Genomic DNA, 20,636 nt, shown 5'->3' with positions numbered 1-20,636 from the left:
GTTATTTACAATGCTTCTTTATAGAATCTATTCTGTCCATGCTATTTAAATATATGTGTTTAATTTCCTAATGGGTTATTAATACAGAGCAGTCATGTGGCTCTGGGGTTACCGGGTCACGAGCAGCGTACGTGCACGTGAAGGTCAGGGGGGGGGGGGGGGGGGGGGGGCAGGGGCAGGGGGCGGGGCCTGTGAGGATCAGGTGGGGGGTGCTCCACTGCGACTTTAGCTCTCCACAGAGGAGGCAGGAGGAGGCAGGAGGAGGATGGAGAGAGTGGCTGTGCTCTCTGCTGCCTGTGACGGACACAGCAACGCACGACTGCCGTCAGAGACAATTAGCTGATTTACACTTCTTACCTTTATTTTGAAAGCCTGTGCAGGGAGATGTGAGCGCTGTGAAGAAAGAAGGTAAGACTCTTCCTCCTCCTCCTCCTCCTCCTCCTCCTCCTCCTCCTCCTCCTCCTCCTCCTCCTCCTCTCACCTCATTATCCTGCAGCTTACTTCTCATGCTGTCACTTCTAATTCCAATTATTGATCATTATAATTATCATTTCTGATAATTTTTTATCAGTTTGTTTGAGTATTGCTGTCTTTTTTAATAACATACCACTGATTTGCATATTGTGAAAATTGCTTTATTTGCTGATCATTATTTATGCAGCCGAATGTTCATTGTTTTTGTATTATTATTCTACATTTTAAAATTATTTCAACATGATAAAAGCAGAGTTCCTACTGGCTGTTTCCCGCCTTAGATATTAGTCAGAATATTTCTCCCTCAACAGGTAGGACATGTTCATCTAAACAATAAAAGGCAGTTTCGTGCAAACAAAGAAAATCATTTATTGGTTACAATATAATTTTGGAAAATGAAGCGTCATCCTCTGGGATTTATCTGCCGTTTGGGAACAAACACCACAACCTCCTCAGATGGATGAACCCACAAAAGACTGCGTGAAGGGCAGTGTAGCCCTTTGGTTCAAGGTTGATCACACATAATGGTTAATGTCATGAATGATCCTCGGGCGATCGCTCTCACTCCCTCAAGAGAGAGTGCAGCATTTTAGAAATGGACCTCAGTTAATCACGGTAGTGCACTGCTCCTGACACAAACTGTTGTGTTTGCACCAACAAATGATAGATGACGTCCACAGTGGCGTAAACTGGCAGCAGAGTAGATGGTAACTGGAGGAACAATAACCAGAATCTTAATGAAGATAAAGTAATTTTCTAAAGCATTGTTAGGTAACGTCTCGCCGTTGGAGTCAGCTGTTAAGAAAAGATTTTCGCAATTTCCCGGAGACGTATATTCTCAAATGTGAGGATTTGCTGCTTTTGTCTGATTTCATACGCTTGCTTTTAACTTGATATTTTGTTTTGAAAGGTTTGGTACGTGGCATCAAAAGGCGTATTTCTTATATTATGGAGAAATAAAAACAAACAATTGAATCAACAAGAAGGAGAACAGCAAGGCCCAACAGCCACTTATCGAAACAAATCCAAATACACTTGTTTTATTAAGTTTGCAAAGTTATAATCTGTCCATGTTTCTCTTAGTTCAATTCAAATACAAGCGAGACTGCTTCTCAGTAGATCACATATCCCCGCCAAGGCCCAACAGTCCCTAAAATTCAATTAAGCTGCACATAAATTGCAAACACTCTTAAATAAAAGTCCCCTAAACATGCCAGACTTTTCTATTAGATCCCATTGATTATTCTCTAAGGAATCTACAAAACTTTGGAAAAACACCATCTCTCTATGTTAAAGAAAGGTGGGGGGGGGGGACTTGGACCAGCCCCCTGATTCGGATCCAGACCAGAATTTAACAGATTCTTCCCTGACCCATACCACATCCTTCCACCAAGTTTCCATGGTGATCCGTCTTGTAGTTTTTGCATAATTATTGCTGTAATTGGCAAGTTTCCCCCTCATCAGTCAAATGATAAATCAATACATTTCAGGAGCCAACAACAAATCAATCAATAATAAAAACACCAACTCAAGTCCTTAGTAAAGAAATACAGAAGAGCAGTGATGAATCGTTTGTGTTACATGTCGTCGAGTTTGACAAAATGCCCGAGCTTAAAGCCTAATGATGGATGTCACAGAAATAATAAACATAAGAGAATCTGTGACAAGATAGAAACAAATAACACGTGTTTTAAGGGAACAGGAAAACCTGACGTTCTGCAGAGACAAAAAAACTTACTGTGAGTTTCCCCTTGTCGTGATAATAATGTTGTGCCACCATGATCCGCTGTTCTAATTGAATGTCCCCGTGGTCAGGCTACATTAAGCCATTTAATATGCTTCTCTGTCCTTAAACAAAAACTTAATTAGAATCCCAACCATGGATTTAATTGGCCGACTTTGTTTCAGTTCCGTCCCGGCCGCTCGGACGGAGGCAGAAAGTTTCCGTTGGATTCACTAATGCAATAACCAGAGAGGTACACCTGCGGTTTTCAGCTGTAAATGGGAGAGTAGTGACGTTCAGTGAGAGCTTTTAATCCAATGTTCTCAGAGGATGAAGGATGTAAAGAAAAGATTATAGAAAATGTCCTTACAGGCGACATAATGTCTCATATCTCTTATTTCTTGTACGTGAAATAGTAAGAAGGTGTCAGGAGTTGACATCTTCAACTTGATTTTAGTAATATTCCCCAACCAAAGACTGGAAGTAAAGATGGACGATTTGACAGCTCCAAACAATTAAGCCAAATCATCTTGATCACCCCCCCCTGGTGGCCTGCTGGGTCATAATCCCTGCTGCCTCCATGCTAGCAGATGGGACATAGTTCAAAGTGCACTTGTTGGTAGTTCTTATCACACTGATGTATGTTTCTAATAAGTTTGGTTTTAGTTAGTTTAATTACTTATCCAGATTAAATGATGACATTTCTAACACAACAGACGCAAAAATTGAAAGACAAAAAGAAATCAAATATCTCCAGGTGGAAAAGAGGAGTCGTACACGTGGAAGATGTCAGGAGAGTTTGTGGTGATAAGTGCCAATGCCTCTTGTCTTGTTTTACAAGTGTAAGTCACTCTACTGTTGGAGAGCAGCTCCTGAGCACAGGTGAGCTGAGGAAATACACTTTTTTTTAGATGCGATTAATCTTTTTCACTTCACCACCCTGAGATAATTCATCTCAAGTGAAAAATGTTTCATTTAAATATCACTGCGTCCGTCCATTCTGTGGAAACAATCCGCCATGTGGGTGAATGTCGTTCTGCCTCGCGGTGGGCCGAGCAGCGAGCTCGAGCTCTTGACCCTGCGTAGAGAAACCGGACAAGCACGACTCGGCTCTCTGAGGACTTCATCACGGCTGCTCTTTCATTCTCTTTCTCCCTGGCTTTAATCTCCCTCGCTGACATCCCTGGATCTCCCACACTCAGAGTGGCACTGAGCGGCTGCCAAAGCCTCTGCCGCAGTAATATAGTGCCGTCCTCAAGGCCTGTCATGCAGCGGCTGAGTTAGTGCCCAGTTTGCAGAAGCAAGACCTTCAGAGAAGTCATCACAGGCTCCAGATGAATTTCTTAAACATGCTTTTTGTTTATCTTCTTATTTCCTGCATGGCTGCCTGTATTTCCCATAATGCCACGCATCATTTTCTTTTTGCCCCCAAGGATTGTTATTGCCTCCGTTACGTCCTTGTTTTTACCTTGTTTGTTTTTTGATTTAAATCTTTCTATTTCTTTCTTTCCTTGTATAATCTTCTCCTGGAGAACACGGTCTCTGTGAAGACGTGTTTACCTTTAATCGATCTGCATGGTTAAGTGAAGTACAAACGTATTAATAATGAGCTGTTATACAGACGGCCCTTGTTTTCTTGAGGGTGCAAAAAGACAAGCGGGGTGTAAATGCTGTTTGGATTAAAAGGAAATTGTGATTGCAACTCAGTTCACTCGAGCAAAACCTGTTTTCTAACAAAGGGGAAATGAAGGGAAAATAATTTGTGGACTCAGAGTTATATTTTCACCTTTTAATCAGAGCTGGGTGACGTGTATTTAGCTTTTAAGGGTTTTATCCTCCGCCAAGGAGCTTGTGTTTTCGTCTGTGTTTGTATGTTTGTTGTTAGGATAAATCAAATGATATAAATATAGATGTTTTTATCCACCTTCTCCTAAAATTGTGAGAGTAAGCCATGGACGTTAACAGAAGAAATCGGCTCTGTATAGAGGACGCAGTAACACGACAGTATAAGTGAGCACATGACAGATAGCGCTGCACCTATCAGGCATCACTAATGTTATTATGAGAAGTGTAAAACAAATTTGGGTTATTATGAAGTTGTGGCAGGACAAATTTGATTATGTCGGGCCGCCACAGATAGTTAATGAGATATTGTGCCTGTGCCCTTATCTTTGCCAAATGAACACTTAAGTGGTAATGAGCCTGTTTTATAAAAGCCCTGGATCATGAAAGTGTTGTTAAATATCCTTTTGTCTCGTCTCTTGTTTTAACAGGTGTCCTGCACTGAAGCGTTTCAGCATCGCGGATCATGAAATCCCAACATGAAATCCCAAATCCATCAGCGCCACTAAAAACAGGACTTTTCTGCTCTGCTTTTTCTGGACTGAATATGACGAACCGTGCCAGTGGTTCTTTCTGGTCCAGGACCATGTGACCAGTTGGCAGAGAACCACATCATCTGCGGATGAACTGGAGGAGCAGTCACAGTTTTTACCTCCTGCTTCAGGAGGAGCAGAACGAGGCAGAGACACTGTCGAGGAGACATGAGTGTTATGCATCTAAGAAACCTTTAACAACTCAAACACACCCGACAGATTACAATGGTTCCTGCTGAGAACATGAGCGTTTTCTCTGCTGCAGATTTCTGTCCCAACTGCAGCTCCACCACCCAGCCGGAGGTGGATGTGACCAAGGTGGTGGTTTTGGGCATGGTGCTGGTGGTGTTTGCAGTGTTCGGGGTGCTCGGCAACATCCTGGTCATCCTGTCGGTGTTGTTCCACCACCACTGGCGCTCGGTGACCCACTACTTCATCGCCAACCTGGCTGCGGCCGACCTGCTGCTCAGCTCCGCCGTCCTGCCCTTCTCCGCCACCTCGGAGGCCCTCGGCAGATGGGTGTTCGGACGCTCCTTCTGCGGCGTCTGGGCCGCCCTGGACGTGCTCTGCTGCACTGCCTCCATCCTCAGCCTGTGTGTGATCTCCATCGACCGTTACCTAGCTGTCAGCTACCCTCTCCGCTACCCTGCTCTAGCTACAGGGCGGCGAGGACTGACGGCGGTGGCGGCCCTCTGGGGACTCTCTGCAGCCATATCCGTGGGCCCCCTGTTCGGCTGGAAGGAGCCCGACCCAGAGGATGAGACGGTGTGCCGGATCACAGAGGAGCCCGGCTACGCCTTGTTCTCAGCATTAGGGTCCTTCTACATCCCTCTGGCCATCATCCTGGCCATGTACTGCCGGGTGTATACGGTGGTAAAGAGGGAGACAAGCACCATCAGGAAGGGCAGTAAAGGAGAAGGGGTCGAGACGGAGGGGGTGGTGCTGAGGATCCACAGAGGGAACGCCGTGCAGACGGAGAAGCAGGAGGAGGACGAGGAGATCAAGAGGCATAAACGCTGCACCCTCTCCGTGCCGAGGCTGCTGAAGTTCACTCGAGAGGAGAAGGCGGCCAAGACTCTTGGCATCGTCGTCGGGTGCTTCATTCTGTGCTGGCTCCCTTTCTTCCTGGTTCTACCCATCGGTAAAGTACCAGTCTCACCTGACACAGCCCCTTCTTGTAAATCTCATGTTTTCTGTTTTACACTCAAGCGTCCGAGCCAAGTGTCAAAGACGATTCCCTGGCAATCTTTCAAAAAAAACCTGAAAGTTGTCCAACCATTGTTGTGCTGAATAGAGCCCAAGGGATATGGATTTCTGGTGGCCGATGCCGATGCGATTATAGGGAATTTGTAAATATCAGACAGTGACATATTGGTTGATTAAAAAACTGCCATTGAAGATGTAATCAAACCTTCATGACCAGGGGTGAGGGGCCTTCATCCCCTTTCAAACCAAAAGGTTCCTCCCATCCCCGAAGAGAGAGAAAGTGCTGAGCCTGCAGATTGAGATGCAGCCATGAATCCTGTAGTTATTGCTGCTGACTCAATCCTGGGATCCACAGTTTATTCTTAAAACTTGAATCCGACTGCTCCTGCGAGGTTTGCGTTGGCGGGAACGCAAAGCAAGACAGGTGGAGGTCGGAGCACACACAATTACAAATGTAACGGAGGGTCAACCTTACAAATGAACTGGAATCTGGAAAATATATATTTTATTTTCATCAAAATTTAAAGATGAATCCACATCTTTTCTACAATAAAGGTTTTATTATTGGTGCATATCGGCAAATATAATTAGATCCCGATCCTTCAGTGAATGAATCACATCACACGATTTATACCAGCTGCAATTCAGCACAGTAAAAATACTTTAAATCTATATAACTGCTACTTTCCATCATCTTATATTTTAATACACACAAAATGAAAGAAAATATCGTTTTTTTTGTGTATGAAAATATAAAATAATAGAAGATATGTGAAGAACATCCAGTTGCTGCAGTGCTGAAGATGTGTACTTATACCACAACATGGTGGGTGTACAGTAAATCTCTTCGGGCCGTGTGTGTAAACATGCACCTCACTGCGAAGGATTTATTTTTAACGATAAAACGTGAGAAACACAAACTGGGGCCTTGAAATGAATCATCTGATTCTGACGTAATGAAACAGGGATTTAAATGATTAAAGAATTCATTAATGTCGTAGTTAGAGCTTTAATCATTACCTTAATCCATCTTCTAGAGAGGCCCACTCCACTCTGGGGAAAAAACATGAAAAAGTTTTAATGAGTAATTTTTATCAAAAGCAAAACTGAATAGAGATGAACTGATTAACGTTGCTTCTGCTGCTGAGTGTAAAAATGTCTCTGTAGTTAAAACATCAGGGGAAAAGGTTCACGACTGCGATGTCACACGGTGTCAACTTCATCTTTTAATAAATAATACGTCAGTTTTGTCAGCGTCTGTCAAAGGAGACAATAAGAGCGCTGTTATCGAAGATGTAAGCGAGGACAGAATAGCAGCCATTGTGAAGCTCAATCTCAAATCTTAATTGCTTCTGAATCTACTCTCACGGCTGGAGAGAGATAAGTGATTGTCGGAGGAGGCCAGTGTGTAATTAAGGGTAATCGTCAATCAGCGGTTGGCTCCCAGGTCACAGATGGTGAGATCCTCGCTGGAACGTGGGCTCGGTTACAAATTGTAATCTCACCGACAGAGAAAACTGTTGCTCTGAAACAAGAGGGAGGAAAGTGTGGATTAAACACATCTGAACAAACAATGTGTTACATTTATCTTATCTTTTTTTTTGTGTGTTTACATCCAGAAGCAGCCTTATCAAAAGCCCCCAATGTGTAATCCAGCTGTAAAAAGTGCTGCAGCTGGTTTACACTGTAGATACAACAATTGTATTACACCGGAGTATTACCAGGGGCCCCAGGAAAAAGGGGCCATTGAACAAAACCATCAAACCCAAGCCAAACATTCCCCCCGATTCTTTTAGTCTCAAAATTATAAACCAAGTGCAGACTGTGCATAGTAAATAAAAGTAAAGTAGTAAAGTTTACCACCGTTGCAGACACATCATACACACACACACACACACACACTCGATAGGGGGCCATGGTGTCACTGCCAGAAGGAGCCGTTCTCCGGGGGCCCCTCTCATATCAAAGCCCCATGCAATTACCTACTTTGCCCACCTTGTTTGCGACACCCCTGGTGGTACACAAGCTCGTTTGTGTAGCGATGCTTGATGATACGTTTCCCTCTGAGCACAACGCCGGGCAGGACCTTCCCCCGCTGTGCCTCGACTTCGCCTCCCACTCCTCTCCGAAGGAACACAGAGAAATTCAATTGCAAGCAAGCAAATAAAACAGCACACAGGAGCTGAATGGGCTTCCACTGTGTGATGAAATTGAATGAGCCAAAGCATTGCTCCCTCCCATGAATGCTGTTACAGATAACAAGCGTGAGGCTTAATGGGCTGTAATGCTCGGAGGCATCCTCAGTCACCCCGTGGCCTCCAGAGACATCGGAGTGTAGTTATGCATTTCAATTGAGACAGACCTTCATGGCTCACAGCACCGGCGCTCAGTCAGGCTCCCAGACAATAAGTGTGTCTGAGATTCCCTGACTGAGGTTTAGAAAGACCACTGCATATTTTATCTTTTTTTTTTATATTTTCTCTGCTTCAGATGGAAAGCTTGATTTGTGCTGCATCACTGAGTAACTGCTCACCTTTTAACTGCAGCTACAACCATGCAGGCTTCACCCGGCAGTGTCCTCATACCCAGCTCATAAAGTGAGGTGACTGCAGCTCATCAGAGAAACACACAGTGGACGAAGCTGCTGTGAAGCACATGAAAATCAGACATGTGACTGGAATTTAACGTCTTTTGTTCCCCTTGACCGATGAGGCAGATGGTTTTTATCTCGTTCTATGTGCTTGCAGGTTTGCATAATATCAAACTATAAAAATGCTAAATATCTTCAAAAGTGCTGCACATATTGTTATGGTTTTGTTGAGAATGCATTCAGGTCATGTCCCTCTCTAAAAGGATAATTCTGTAATTCTGGTTTCTTAGTCTGGAAGCTTTTGACAGCAAATCCTGAAATCCTGAACCATGAGATTTATTTTGTATCTACATTCTGTCGTTGGAAATTGTGGAATTCAAATTTAGGGCCATATGGTTTATTTATTTATTTTTATTTTTAATTATTGCTTTCGTCCTGCACATTTTATCTAATATTCGTCAAACTTGGAACTGAATCTGTTTGGATAGGTCCCCCAGGAACCTTATTCTTTTGATGGTGCACATTTAGTTTCCTGACTGTAACCACATAGAAGATACAGGTTTGAATACAATCCTGCAAAATATGATAGCATTCCTACAATAAGTCGCACAACAACAACATTATTTATTTAGAATATCGAATGCATTTCATCCTCATAAAACATTTTCAAAGAACGTTTTATACATTATAGATGTATTAGAGTTATTGGATACCCATGATTCAAAGATGGGGACCACTCGCCCGAATAAAAAATAGCTTGCATGAGTCATTTGTTGTGCATTGTGCAGCCCAGTGCATATGGATTCCCCCAGTGGCCCCTGGCCGGCTCGGCCTATATGTGGAACATTATTATGACATTAGGAATAAAAAACTAACTTCTAGGCTCTTTTCTAGAAATATTAAACATCTATAAACTAATAATAGAGAAAGTATTAACCATCCTTGCCCACATAAAAGTATATAGACAGAGGGGATCATCTACCTTCTGCCATGTTGTAGGATTAATCTGTAGATTTTTCTTTTAACTCAACAAGATCTGGGCTTTTAAACATTTTGATATATTTATCTGATTTATTAGAATACTGTACATTCAGAGGCTTGTTCAGCTTTGGCAGATGTGCTGGCTCTTAAGTGCTTTCTGCCTCTTGCTGGAACATGAAGTTATAGTGTTGTACGAGCATTATAATTCATATTTTTGGATTCACGTGTGTTCATGTGTGTGTCCTCCAGGCTCCATCTTCCCGTCCTGTAAACCCTCTGAAACCATCTTTAAAATAACCTTCTGGCTGGGTTACCTCAACAGCTGCATTAACCCCATTATCTACCCGTGCTTCAGCCAGGAGTTCAAGAAGGCCTTCCTCAACGTGCTCCGTGGCCGCTGCCTGAGAACCGCCTCGCCACCGGGACACATCACCACCCACTCTTCAAGTTCGGGCCCAGTGTCCAACACCTCCGACCCCTCGGCCCAAAGCAGCAGCTCTGCTCCCTCGTGGTGTTGCTGCACATCCCTGTCAACCTCCTCGCCATCTGCCAGCGGTTCAGCCCCGGCTCGGAGCACACAAATCCAGAGTAGGAGTCTGCTGAGGGCGTGGTGCTTCTCAGCGAGTCGAACTCCGGTACCGCAGAACAGATCAGCGAAGGTCTTACATCTTTCGCTCGACGTTAAAGGAGAAGCTGTTTGAATGTCATGTCAAGGCAACGTCAACACAGGCCGACCCTGTACTTTGTTTTTGCCTTGGGGAAACACTCGGGTACAATTTTTGCTGTGTATCCCTCAGAGGCACCAGAGTGCAGGGCCAGAGGAAAGCGTCTTTCCTACAGAACGAGCAGGAGGCAGCTCTGTTGCCTTCGGGCTCTGTGCAACGTTTAAACCCCCGGAGTGACGCAGAAAACATGATTCACGGAAAGTGACTGAATAATGTTTTGGGGGGGCACTTAATGTCACAGTGTTTAGGAAGAACTGCTCCAGTAGAGGACTGTGAAGTATGAGCGCTCTCGAGAGACTTTTGGGGTAATTTCTTCTCCTTTGCAAGGTCAGTGGGGACAAGCATCTGTGTTTGGCTACGCACAAAAGAGATAAATGCATCTTTTTGAAATGACATTTTAATGATGTCTTTTAACATTAGTCCATTTCTGCAGCATGTGCAAAATCCTTTTAGGTCGAGGTACAAAGTGTCTTTGTGGCCCTGTGACAGGTTGAATGCTCATATTTTGGTTTTGTCTTGGCTGTATCAACGATGTGCTGAATCTGTGTTGTTAACATGAAAAGATGTCAGATGCTTTTCTCTTAAAGGTTGACCATACACGCCCACAGTTCCATTTAGGCTAAAATGATTTCTCTCCAAGAGTTTGGCCCCATTTGTGTTTCCTTGTTATCCGTGAGAGATGCGTTATGCAAGTGTGGGAACCTCGCCCACCCTCTGTTTAAAACAAACATCCATGTTCTTCGTCGTCTTTTTCTTCTCTTCTTCGCAACCGAACCAAGAGCGCACAACCAACTGGACTGGAAAGTGTTGAACAACTAAATATAAATGTTACCTTAAGCATGCGTACAGTGAGTGCGGTCCCAAATATTGGGCTGCACGCGGATGTTCACATAGGGGCTCATGGATACCCTGGTGGACATGGGTGGATTACGTCATGAGGACCAAAGCGGACCCCAGCAGCACCTGGTGGACACGGAAAAGATCAATTCCCCTTTTGTCTCAGTGATGGACTTTTTGTGACGACTGGTTTCCTGCCAGATCTGCATCTCTGGTTGTTTGAAACTGATGCATGAACAGTTCAATCAGCAAATATCGATAATGTTGTCTTCGTTCTTCTGTAACTTGCGTCTGTTTGCTTTGTCTTTAAAGCTGCAATTGTCCTCGCTGGGCCACTAGCGGCATAACTCTGCCATTGCTGTTAATGAAACTATTAAGTATGATTTAGATGTTTAAAAAGCATCATCAGTGTTATGATTAAACTATAAAAAACGGATCGTATAAAAAGGCAGAGCCTATGTCACACATGCAGATATCAACCATGAAAAACTGATAAAAAATCCTTGGTAAGAAAGTGAAAAATAAAAAAGGTACACCTACTTGAACAAGAGACTACTTCTGAATGAAGGCTGGCCATTCATATATAAATATAATAAATCTATTGAGGCCATATGAAAATAGGTGAAAGTATAAAAAAGGTGCACAGCTGATGCACTCTTCAATCACTATTATAGATTGAATCTTATTTTTAGCCTTTTACTTTGCTACGTTTGCGTTTATGCCATTTATACTTTTGTTACAACTAGTTTATCTATTTTGCATTTTGACTGAAATTACTTTGATGAATGGAAAGATGGATGGACTCTTCTCACTGCACATAGGCTGTTGAGACTTATTGTTTCTGACTATAAAATAAGTTATTTTTATGTTGTAAATAAATATGACAGTCAGACAATGCTTTATTTTAAAAAGCCATCAACAGGGGGCGCTTTTGCACTCAAACACACCTCCCCCCATCATGCACTTCCATCATCCAAGTGCACAGATGTTAATGAAATGTTGAATAATGGAGTTTTTAATCCTTTTAGTATCCAACGCTTGACATGAATTTTCAATTTGCAGCCTCATACGATCACCTGGACGTGACTGAGGTTTTTTTTTGGTATTCAGCTCGCTGTGTCCCAGTATGACCTCCTCCTCCTCCGTGATGTACAGGGGGCGGCCCGCTGAATATAAAAGAGACATTAGAGAAGGGCCGCTAATAACGAGGAAACTAAACTGCTGCAATCAAAGCTGTAAAAATATATTATGGCAACCTTTAAAAAGGGTGAGCGATTATTGTAGCATACGCCAACTGAGAATTTGCATTTTGGCGATGAGGACAAGTTGACCCTCATCAATATTGAGCCGGGAGAGTCAGTGAATTCACAACTTTCTGATCAGTCACAATAAAAAAACCTGAAGGATTTTATTGTATTTGATTATATCCTGGATTTCTATGTGTCTTCATTGAAATGATGCATCCATTAGAAAAACAAAGCTCGCCACATTACATAAAATCCCCCCATTGTTCATCCAGTGTCAAGACAATGGAAGTGCTTCATTAAAAAACACGTCATGAACACTGATTCTGCCGTCTTATCTTTCCCAAGAAGTTGTCACAGGTTTTCTTCTTAGCTGTTAATCCTCTGCTCCCCCCCCCCCCCCCATCACCAAGAGAGTTGTTTTTCTTTGCCGGTCTTGGATGAAAGACTTTTTTTTGTTGTTGTTACCCTGCAGACAAGACAACAGTGATGAATACCTGAGAATTCTTATCTGTGAAACACAGGATGTTTCCAGACTTTCCAGAGGACAAGTGATTTGGCAGTTTTTACAGTCAGGCGGGTTCGTGAAATAACGAGACGAGCTTCAATCAGCCTGCGTTGCTGTTTTGGGATTTGTGCTGTAACAGTGGCATTGTGTACAGTAAGCGCGCCGGAGGGGGATTCAAACTCCTGTAAGCTCCCACGGTTTACATTCATTTAGCAGCTAAATTGTCTCCGATAACTTATAAACATGCAGCTCACATTTTTGGAGATTTCCCAGCCAAGGACTCAACGTCACGCTGCATTAGGCAACGGCAGAAGGAGACATGCTGACATTTCATTATTGAGGCATGACTGAATGCAAAAGTACATATGAATACTATGACATTTCATGCCTGAGCTTCAATCCAAATTTCATAACTCGCTTTAAATCTGGATAATGTCTGTTTCCGACAGAAAGAGAACATTTATTTTCATCTCCAGTGACAGTTTCTTCCATTTTTCAAACGTCGAAACCAACATGAACAATCGATTTTCATGTGGAAATTGAGCTGTTCACACTGCAGCTGCCGCCTCCAATCGGCTTTTAAAGAGAAAAGAAGAAGAATAATCTTTAAAACTAATAAATCATAACACAATATGAGCAGCGGAGGGACACTCGAGGCAGAATCATCAGAGCACTGATCGTTTTGTGTGTGTGTGTGTGTGTGTGTGTGTGTGTGTGTGTGTGTGTGTGTGTGTGTGTGTGTGTGTGTGTGTGTGTGGGCAAGGTATTGCTCATGTCCTGGGGACCTAGAACTGTTTACATAGTCACATTACCGGGACCAAAAGCAAGTCACTACAATGTAAATCATTACATTTTAAGGTGAAGACAGGTTTTGAGGTTGGGTTAAGCTTAGCTAGAGGTTAAGGTTTGGTTAAGGTTAGGTTAAGGTTAGGATTAGGGTTAGGCAAGTAGTAACTATGGTCAAAGTTAGAGTAAGTCTCCAGGAAATCAATTGCTGTGCCTCAATTCAGCGGTCGCATCCTCCAATGGCCACATACCAATGTCAGCCATTGGGATATGATGGGCCGGGAAGGATCCACCCGCTAGAGCCTCTGTTGCTCGGGGGGGTGGAAGGACACATTTAGAGGAGCCTTCGATTTGGGACAGTCTAGTCGCGTCACTGTGACGTCATCTGTCTACGAATGCAGCCGACAAAGGATGCGGCCCCCAAACAGAGACACGTCAGCTCAGGTAAGTCAGTGTAATGTCCTCTGAAGTCAAGAAGATGCTCCTGCACGTCCAGGCCCAAATGAATTTCCTATCAGCGTGTGCACACCTGTGTTTGTTTGGGTGCAGTGCGTGGTTAACGTGTGTGTGAACAGCAGTCAGGTTGTGTCATTTTCAAACAGCAGCACAGGATCCACACAGTGTTGCAGCAGCTGTCACATTAACACAGACACTGTTGTGATAAATGGATCCAGGCTGTGGTTCCCTGAAAAAGACAAGCTCGTGCTGTTCAACCTGATCAGTGGACTTAGCAAAGTGAGGTTCATTACACACGGCAATTAACGACTAATAACGATGTCCGACACCCGAGTAAAGCAGGTGACATGAGTCGCAACAGGAAGTGAAGGAGGCCTGATTATTTTTGCGATGGGGAGAATATGGCGTCGGTTCATCATGACGCAGGTGTCTGAATATCGAGTCCGAGCAAATGTGTTCAAATGAGTAAATGCAACTCCTGGCATCGGTGTACTCCTGCCAGTTTCCTCCTTCCTCCGTGTTGTTCTGTCTTGGACGTTAAGATGATTAGTTGTAAAGCAAGAGGTGACAAATTCTGTCTCCCGGAGGAAATTAAATTGGACGACGTTGTTATGCTGGTCCCACTGCTTTGGAAGTTTTTGGGTTATGGCCAAATGTTTCTCGAAAGTTTCTGTCCAATGGCGTATATTTTAATTTACCAAGTTGTGAAGCGGCTCCTCAGAACATTGAAGTATGATGGGAAAACTTTTTGTGAGATAATTTATGCACTGTCCTTCCTTCAATCAGCCTTGGGACATTTTCATTGCTGGGTAGTAAAATGAATGATATTTAAATCAGCATTATCCAGTATTTCAAATCAAATGACTGGATGTGAAGTCGGGGGAGTAAGTGGAGCATTTATCAGCCAAAGTGGATTTGGTGGAAACAAAAACAGAGTTAAGAAAAGAGCATGTTGGACTTAAACGTATCAAACTTTCTCCCAATGACTGAAAATGTTGCTTCATGTCTGAGTTGTTTGATAAAATGTGAGTATTCATGATAAAAAGCCATCAAAGCAGGATGATGAATTTTTGGCAAATAGTTGAACATCAAATATGAGCAAACGCAACAGTTTCTCTAATATTCAACTGGAGTTTATGTATATTATAGTTCGTACTAAATTAACTCCACATGAAGCTATCGAACTGTTTGCTATTAGTCTGTTAGCTTGATTTGGAGCTCATCAATTAGCCAAAACTCGCATGGCGATCTTCTAAAAGTACATTAGATGTGAATTGTTGATGCAATAATGTGAAGAAAACCTTAAACTGTTCTTAAATGCACTAACAAGCTAAATTAGCTTAACATTAGCCACAAAGTTTCAGAGTTGAGGGCCTTAAACAACATTAACAGAAAACTAAACTTTTTGTGTTTCTGCAATTGTTTTCATTATATATGAGACAAAGACGAGTCCGGCAGTATTGACTTATTCTAGACAAAGCTGTGTCCACTTTAATAAACATTTTTCTTAAAAGCCTCAGAGCTGTTGAGATTGTGCTTCACCTCAAAATCCATTTATTTCACTGTTGTGTTTTTGCAGAGTAGTAATTTACCACCACCCGAAGTCTTTTCAGTCTCTGCATATGAAGTTATTAAAGCTGACTGCGACGTGTGCATGGATCAGTGATGTGGATGCAGTCTGAAAATTAATTAGCAAAGACTCTACATGTGAAAACAAGCCAATGCCATATGAGATGCATATCGCTGAACATTTGTTTAAAGAGCAGTCAGCTGCCGTCTGGACGGTTGATTCATGTCTCCTGGGTCGTTCAGGTCGGTCTCGACTTCATCGGAACACCTCTCACATTCCTGTTGTTCACAGCCCGGAGCCCGAGGCCATAAAATATTTTTAGTTTGCAGCTGTCAACTTTTAAACAACATTATTTCACAGCAAGTGAGAAGAGTGATGGACCCAAAGGTCGGGAGATTTGTTCAGGAGAAAAGAAATCGTGGGGCCCATTGTAAAAAGCTTGTGGGGCTAAAAATGATGCAGTTTGACTTCAGGCAGCAGATAAACACAAGCACAGCAGGTCTGGACTCGTTTCTCAGAGGCCGGGCTGGAATTTAAAAAGGTCAGAACATTTGTCCAGAAGTCAGAACACTTGTCAGGTCACTGGTCCCGTTTCCTCTCATTCTGCACCGACCATTTAGGACGACGGCTGAAGGGTTCTTTATATATAAACCCAGAGCTGCCAGTGCAGTAGCAGGTTTGTGATATAATACATATCAGCCGTGGAAACGTGTGAAAAAGAATTAGCACCACTCGGAAAAAATCTGAGGAAAAACGATGTTGACAATCTGCAAAACATGAGGTTAAACATGCCGGTTGAATTAGGTGTTTGGGTGTTTCAAAGCTTTGTTTCTATTTGGATTCATCCAATGATGTTTGTCAGATGTGTCTTCAGAAAGTAGTCAGACCCCTTTTACCTTCTGCACATTCTGTTGTGTTGTATGAGTTAAACTACATTTCCTTTTTTTGCAATCTACCCGTCGTGATGAAAAACACCTTCACAGATGTTTACTTTATCCGGTTGATTTAATTTGCCGCACTGGCATTTACCTTTCCACATAAATTCTTTATATGTGAAATGTACAAAGCAGATACATGTGTGTGTGGGGGGGGGGGGGGGCGACGACACAGGGGACATCAACCTGTTGTCAATCAGTCGCTGGGTTTTCCTCTGGGTGCTCCAGTTTTTCTCCTGCACTCCCAGACGAGACGTGCAGCTCGGATGAAACGGAGACATTCATTTCCATATTTGTGAATGTCAGTGTAAATGATTGACAGCGTGCGTCACCTCTGCGATACACCTGCGGAGTGCGGAGAATGTGCTGCGTCTAGATTCCAACACATGTGGGTATAGAAATAAACCATTAAAAGGAAGCTGTCCATGTGATCGTCAGGTGACAGGAGCAGTGAGCGTTGGTTTGATCTGCAACTTGACAACCCTCAGAGCTCCTGACTTGACACGGAACAGCCACTAGAGGGTGTCTGCACAACACAAAGACTTTCAGTGGAGCCTAATTATGAAAATGTATCCACACACAAATATCAGCATAATATAAGAGAAGTAAAGATGAATGCTCTCCTTGTGAAAACAACTTTCTTTAAAAAGAATACAAACAGAGATTAGACCTGAAGAGACAAATCTACCCTGAATGAGGAAAAAACTCAAATTATGCTTTTCATTCAAATCTCAAAAGGCTCCTTCATCCTGTGTGTGTTTATTTGTGTTGTCAACTTTTCTCTCATTTTTTTCCAGGAGCCTCTGAGGAAGACACATGAAAGGGTCTCTGAAGTCAGAGAATGCTTTAAAGTTGAAAACAGTTGGGTTTTTCACTTCAATGCTCTCGGGGACAGATTAATACTTAATTTCGTAGCAATCAAAGGTAAATATTACTGTACTTGATTAATGTGTTTATATAAGAGCAAAAAAGTGGAAATATTCCCTTTAATCACCATTTTAAACATGTCTGGATGATGGATTGTCTTTTGTACCTCTGCCATTTGTAAAATCACACAAAAACAACTGACCAGATGACCACGGAACTTGGCGGAAGGATGCGACACAGGAAGCCAAAAAATGTGGGTGTGGATCGGGATCAGGGGGAAGATCCATTGTGTATTTTGGACATTTTCCCCATTTTCCAAGGTTGCAATTCGTGGATCTTAATGAAACAAATCAGGCATATTTAGAGAAGTGATATCTATAAGTGTGTATAACTGCTGGGCCTTGACGGAGGTGTGTGCTTTACATGCTTGAGAAGTAATAACCACTCGTCTGCATGTTGATGGAAAGTGTGGGTCCCAAGGTCGTATCTCAAACAATCATTCAGGTAGTGGTGGAGCATCATAACCAAGAACTGAGCTGAACACACACATACACACATATATAAACACAAACTGTGTGTGTGCACACGCTCAAGATATAGATATAGAGCTGTAGATATGGAATATTAGAGATATTAATCATCTTGGTTTATTGTGAAGGGCAGTCGATAAGGGCCACACTTGAAATCGGGGGGGGGGGGCGAGAGGTGATATTGTATAGAAATTGTGATGATGATATATCTGCAGGTAGATATTCAGTGTTTCACTCACATGAAACAAGACAGTGACACAGGAAGTGAGGAGTGGTGCATGAAGAAGAGGGCACTACTGCCACCTAGTGTCAGAAACTTTAATACAACCCGCATGGAAGTGATGAATGCTGTTGCAAAAGTTAGATGTCGAAACTAAAGTATGATACATCCTTCATTCTCATGTCCGAGCTGCAGGAGGGGAAGAGACCATCCCAGCCCAGCAGGGGTCCGGCTACAACCTGGACATTTTGACACATGGTTCACAGACAGAAAGGCAAACACAATAACACCTGTGTGCAACTTAACCTTTCACGAAACCTGCATAGTTTCGACCATGCAGGGCACAAACATGCAAACTGCACACAGAGAGCTCTCAGTTGGTCCGTTTGTAAGGATCCTGATCGTTCATGGTCCAACAACTGGAAAGGTGCACTCAAAAATATTTAGCCTAATATTTGCATATTTTAATTGTTTTTAAAATTTTGATTACACAGATTTGACACAAACAGACTAATAAACTTAATGTGCTGCAAGTTTATCTGTCAAAAACTAATTAAGCAAGAATGAAATAGAACTAAAAACCCCGAAGCCACTGTTGGATGATGTCGAAAGACATGACGGATATATTTTGTTGAAAGTATATTCAGCCCTTTTATTAACCCTGCTTGAGATCATAGAATTAAATATACATCATGATCACTTCTGCCAAGGAGGTTGTTCTCACTCCTGTCAGTTTGTTTATTAGCTAGATTTCACAAAAACTACGGAAACTACAGATCCGATCAGGGCTACCACAAAAGGAGTTATGGATCTGGACAGAACTTTCACATTGTGAGACAGGATATTTTTTTAAACATTCTCTAGATTTCTCAGACGAATTCATGGATCTTGATGAAAAACACAGTCATGTTTAGAGGAGAGATATTTATGAGTGTGTGTAATCTGGTGCAGATCCAAATAAGGATTAAGAATTTAAATCTGGTTTTATAAGAGGACCGTTGAACCTTGGCAGAGATCTGCACCCACTCCTGTGTTTAAAATGCTTAATAACCAGGATTACATTGGTTCTATTAACCAAAACTCACTTTTGATGTGGTGAGTAAACATTTTTGTTACAAGCTTATTAAGCCCGTAAGCCAAATGTGAACACTGTTTGAGAGTCTATAAACCAGCTATCTGCTTCAGAGGTATCACATCGTGATTGTTTCTGTGGCCTTCACAGAACATTCACCACTAACACTAACAAGGACAGTGTAGTGAAAAAGACTCTTTTGTGCAGTATTTGTCCTTCAACACCTCTGAACTATACTGCATCACATCCAGAAAGTAAGTGGACAAACCTGGAACCGATGCAGTGTCGTCTTTTTCAAACAACTTGTCTCTAACGCTCACGTTAAAACATTGAAGTCAGAAACAAACGAAACAGAGATTTGATTCTTTTTTTTGTTCTCGCTTTTAATTCTTTGAAATCCTTGTTGTGTTCTTTGGTTTCTTTTTTTTGTTTCTTTTTTTTTTTTTACATCACCATCCATGGGATTTGACACTTTTTCCACATCGAGCAAGCATCCCAGGAAATCCCACAGCCACCAAGACGAAATACCATCACACAGTTTCACTTTCACAAAGGGGGCACAGGCTTCTTACAGAGGGTGGGGGGGGGCAAGAAGGGGAATCAAGAGACGACCTCGGAACGGGACGGACGCTCCTCTCAGTCACGTAGTGTACATACATATCAGTCATATATCATTAGCATAATATGGCGTAGAAAATGCATCCAAGCCGACAGAGCGTTATAGGAATATAAGTGTGTGGTTTAGTGTTGGATGTGTGCAAACTGAGGAGGCATGGGACACGGTGAGGAGGATGAAGTGACAGCGGGTTTCTAACATCCAGGTCGATTCTTCAGACATGGGTGCACAGCATTCAGGGTGTGTGTGTCTGTGTGTGTCTGTGTGTGTCTGTGTGTGCTTTCAACTCTAATAGATTCTTTTCAAGCAGATTCCACAACTCAGCACAGGATTATGTAGAAACGGTGCAGCACTGTCAAAGACTTATTATAAAAGTGTGTGTGTGTGTGTGTGTGTGTGTGTGTGTGTGTGTGTGTGTGTGTGTGTGTGTGCTCCAAGCTTGTACTACTGGCACCAGGTCAGAGCGGGGTTGCTCATGGCAACCTCCGATCCGACGAGGGGTTGCCATGACAAACAAAAAGCAGATCCCCGAGAGTGTGGAGGGGTCTGTCACCACGGCAACAGCCAGAAACAACGACAGAGCCAGGGGAGGAAAGGAAGGGAGCGATGGAGAGAGAGAGAGAGAGAGAGAGAACAGGGAGAATGAATAGAAGAGAAAGACGGATAAAGACAAAGTGAAAGGAGGGACGTGGAAAATTTATAAATACAAGAAGGGTGCATTTAGTCTCAGCTGAGCAATGTTTGCTGACAAATCAGTGTTTGAGGTCGTCCACGCTCCCGTCTGCAGTACCAGAGTAGTAGTAGTACTACAACCTCTTCAAAGAGGAAACTGTAAACCACAGTGGAAGGAAGTGGGACAAAAATCCCTCCATCCTGACCCATGTTGTGTGATGTTTAAGTTGCCGTGGAGATGGAGTTTCC

The 20,636-nt window shown here is 42.8% G+C and overlaps 1 protein-coding gene across 2 annotated transcripts; it reads left to right on the top strand.

Moving 5' to 3' along the window:
- The first annotated feature begins 246 nt into the window (after positions 1-246).
- Positions 247-10,519, top strand: LOC117771665 (alpha-1A adrenergic receptor-like). 2 transcript variants are annotated; one of them, XM_034602313.1, is made up of 4 exons: positions 247-408; positions 4,471-4,746; positions 4,792-5,713; positions 9,599-10,519. In XM_034602313.1, the coding sequence occupies exons 2-4, from the start codon at positions 4,741-4,743 to the stop codon at positions 10,048-10,050; spliced, it is 1,380 nt and encodes a 459-aa protein (XP_034458204.1). In that variant the 5' UTR covers positions 247-408; positions 4,471-4,740; the 3' UTR covers positions 10,051-10,519. The 2 variants fall into 2 exon arrangements, with proteins under 2 accessions (XP_034458204.1, XP_034458205.1); XM_034602314.1 differs by having other exon boundaries at positions 4,471-5,713.
- Positions 10,520-20,636: the final 10,117 nt, after the last annotated feature.

This window comes from Hippoglossus hippoglossus, chromosome 12 (genome assembly GCF_009819705.1).
Source record: "Hippoglossus hippoglossus isolate fHipHip1 chromosome 12, fHipHip1.pri, whole genome shotgun sequence".
Lineage (NCBI taxonomy): Eukaryota > Metazoa > Chordata > Actinopteri > Pleuronectiformes > Pleuronectidae > Hippoglossus > Hippoglossus hippoglossus.
The sequence above is the reverse complement of the archived record's forward strand: the minus strand, read 5'-3'. Positions and strand labels throughout refer to the sequence as shown.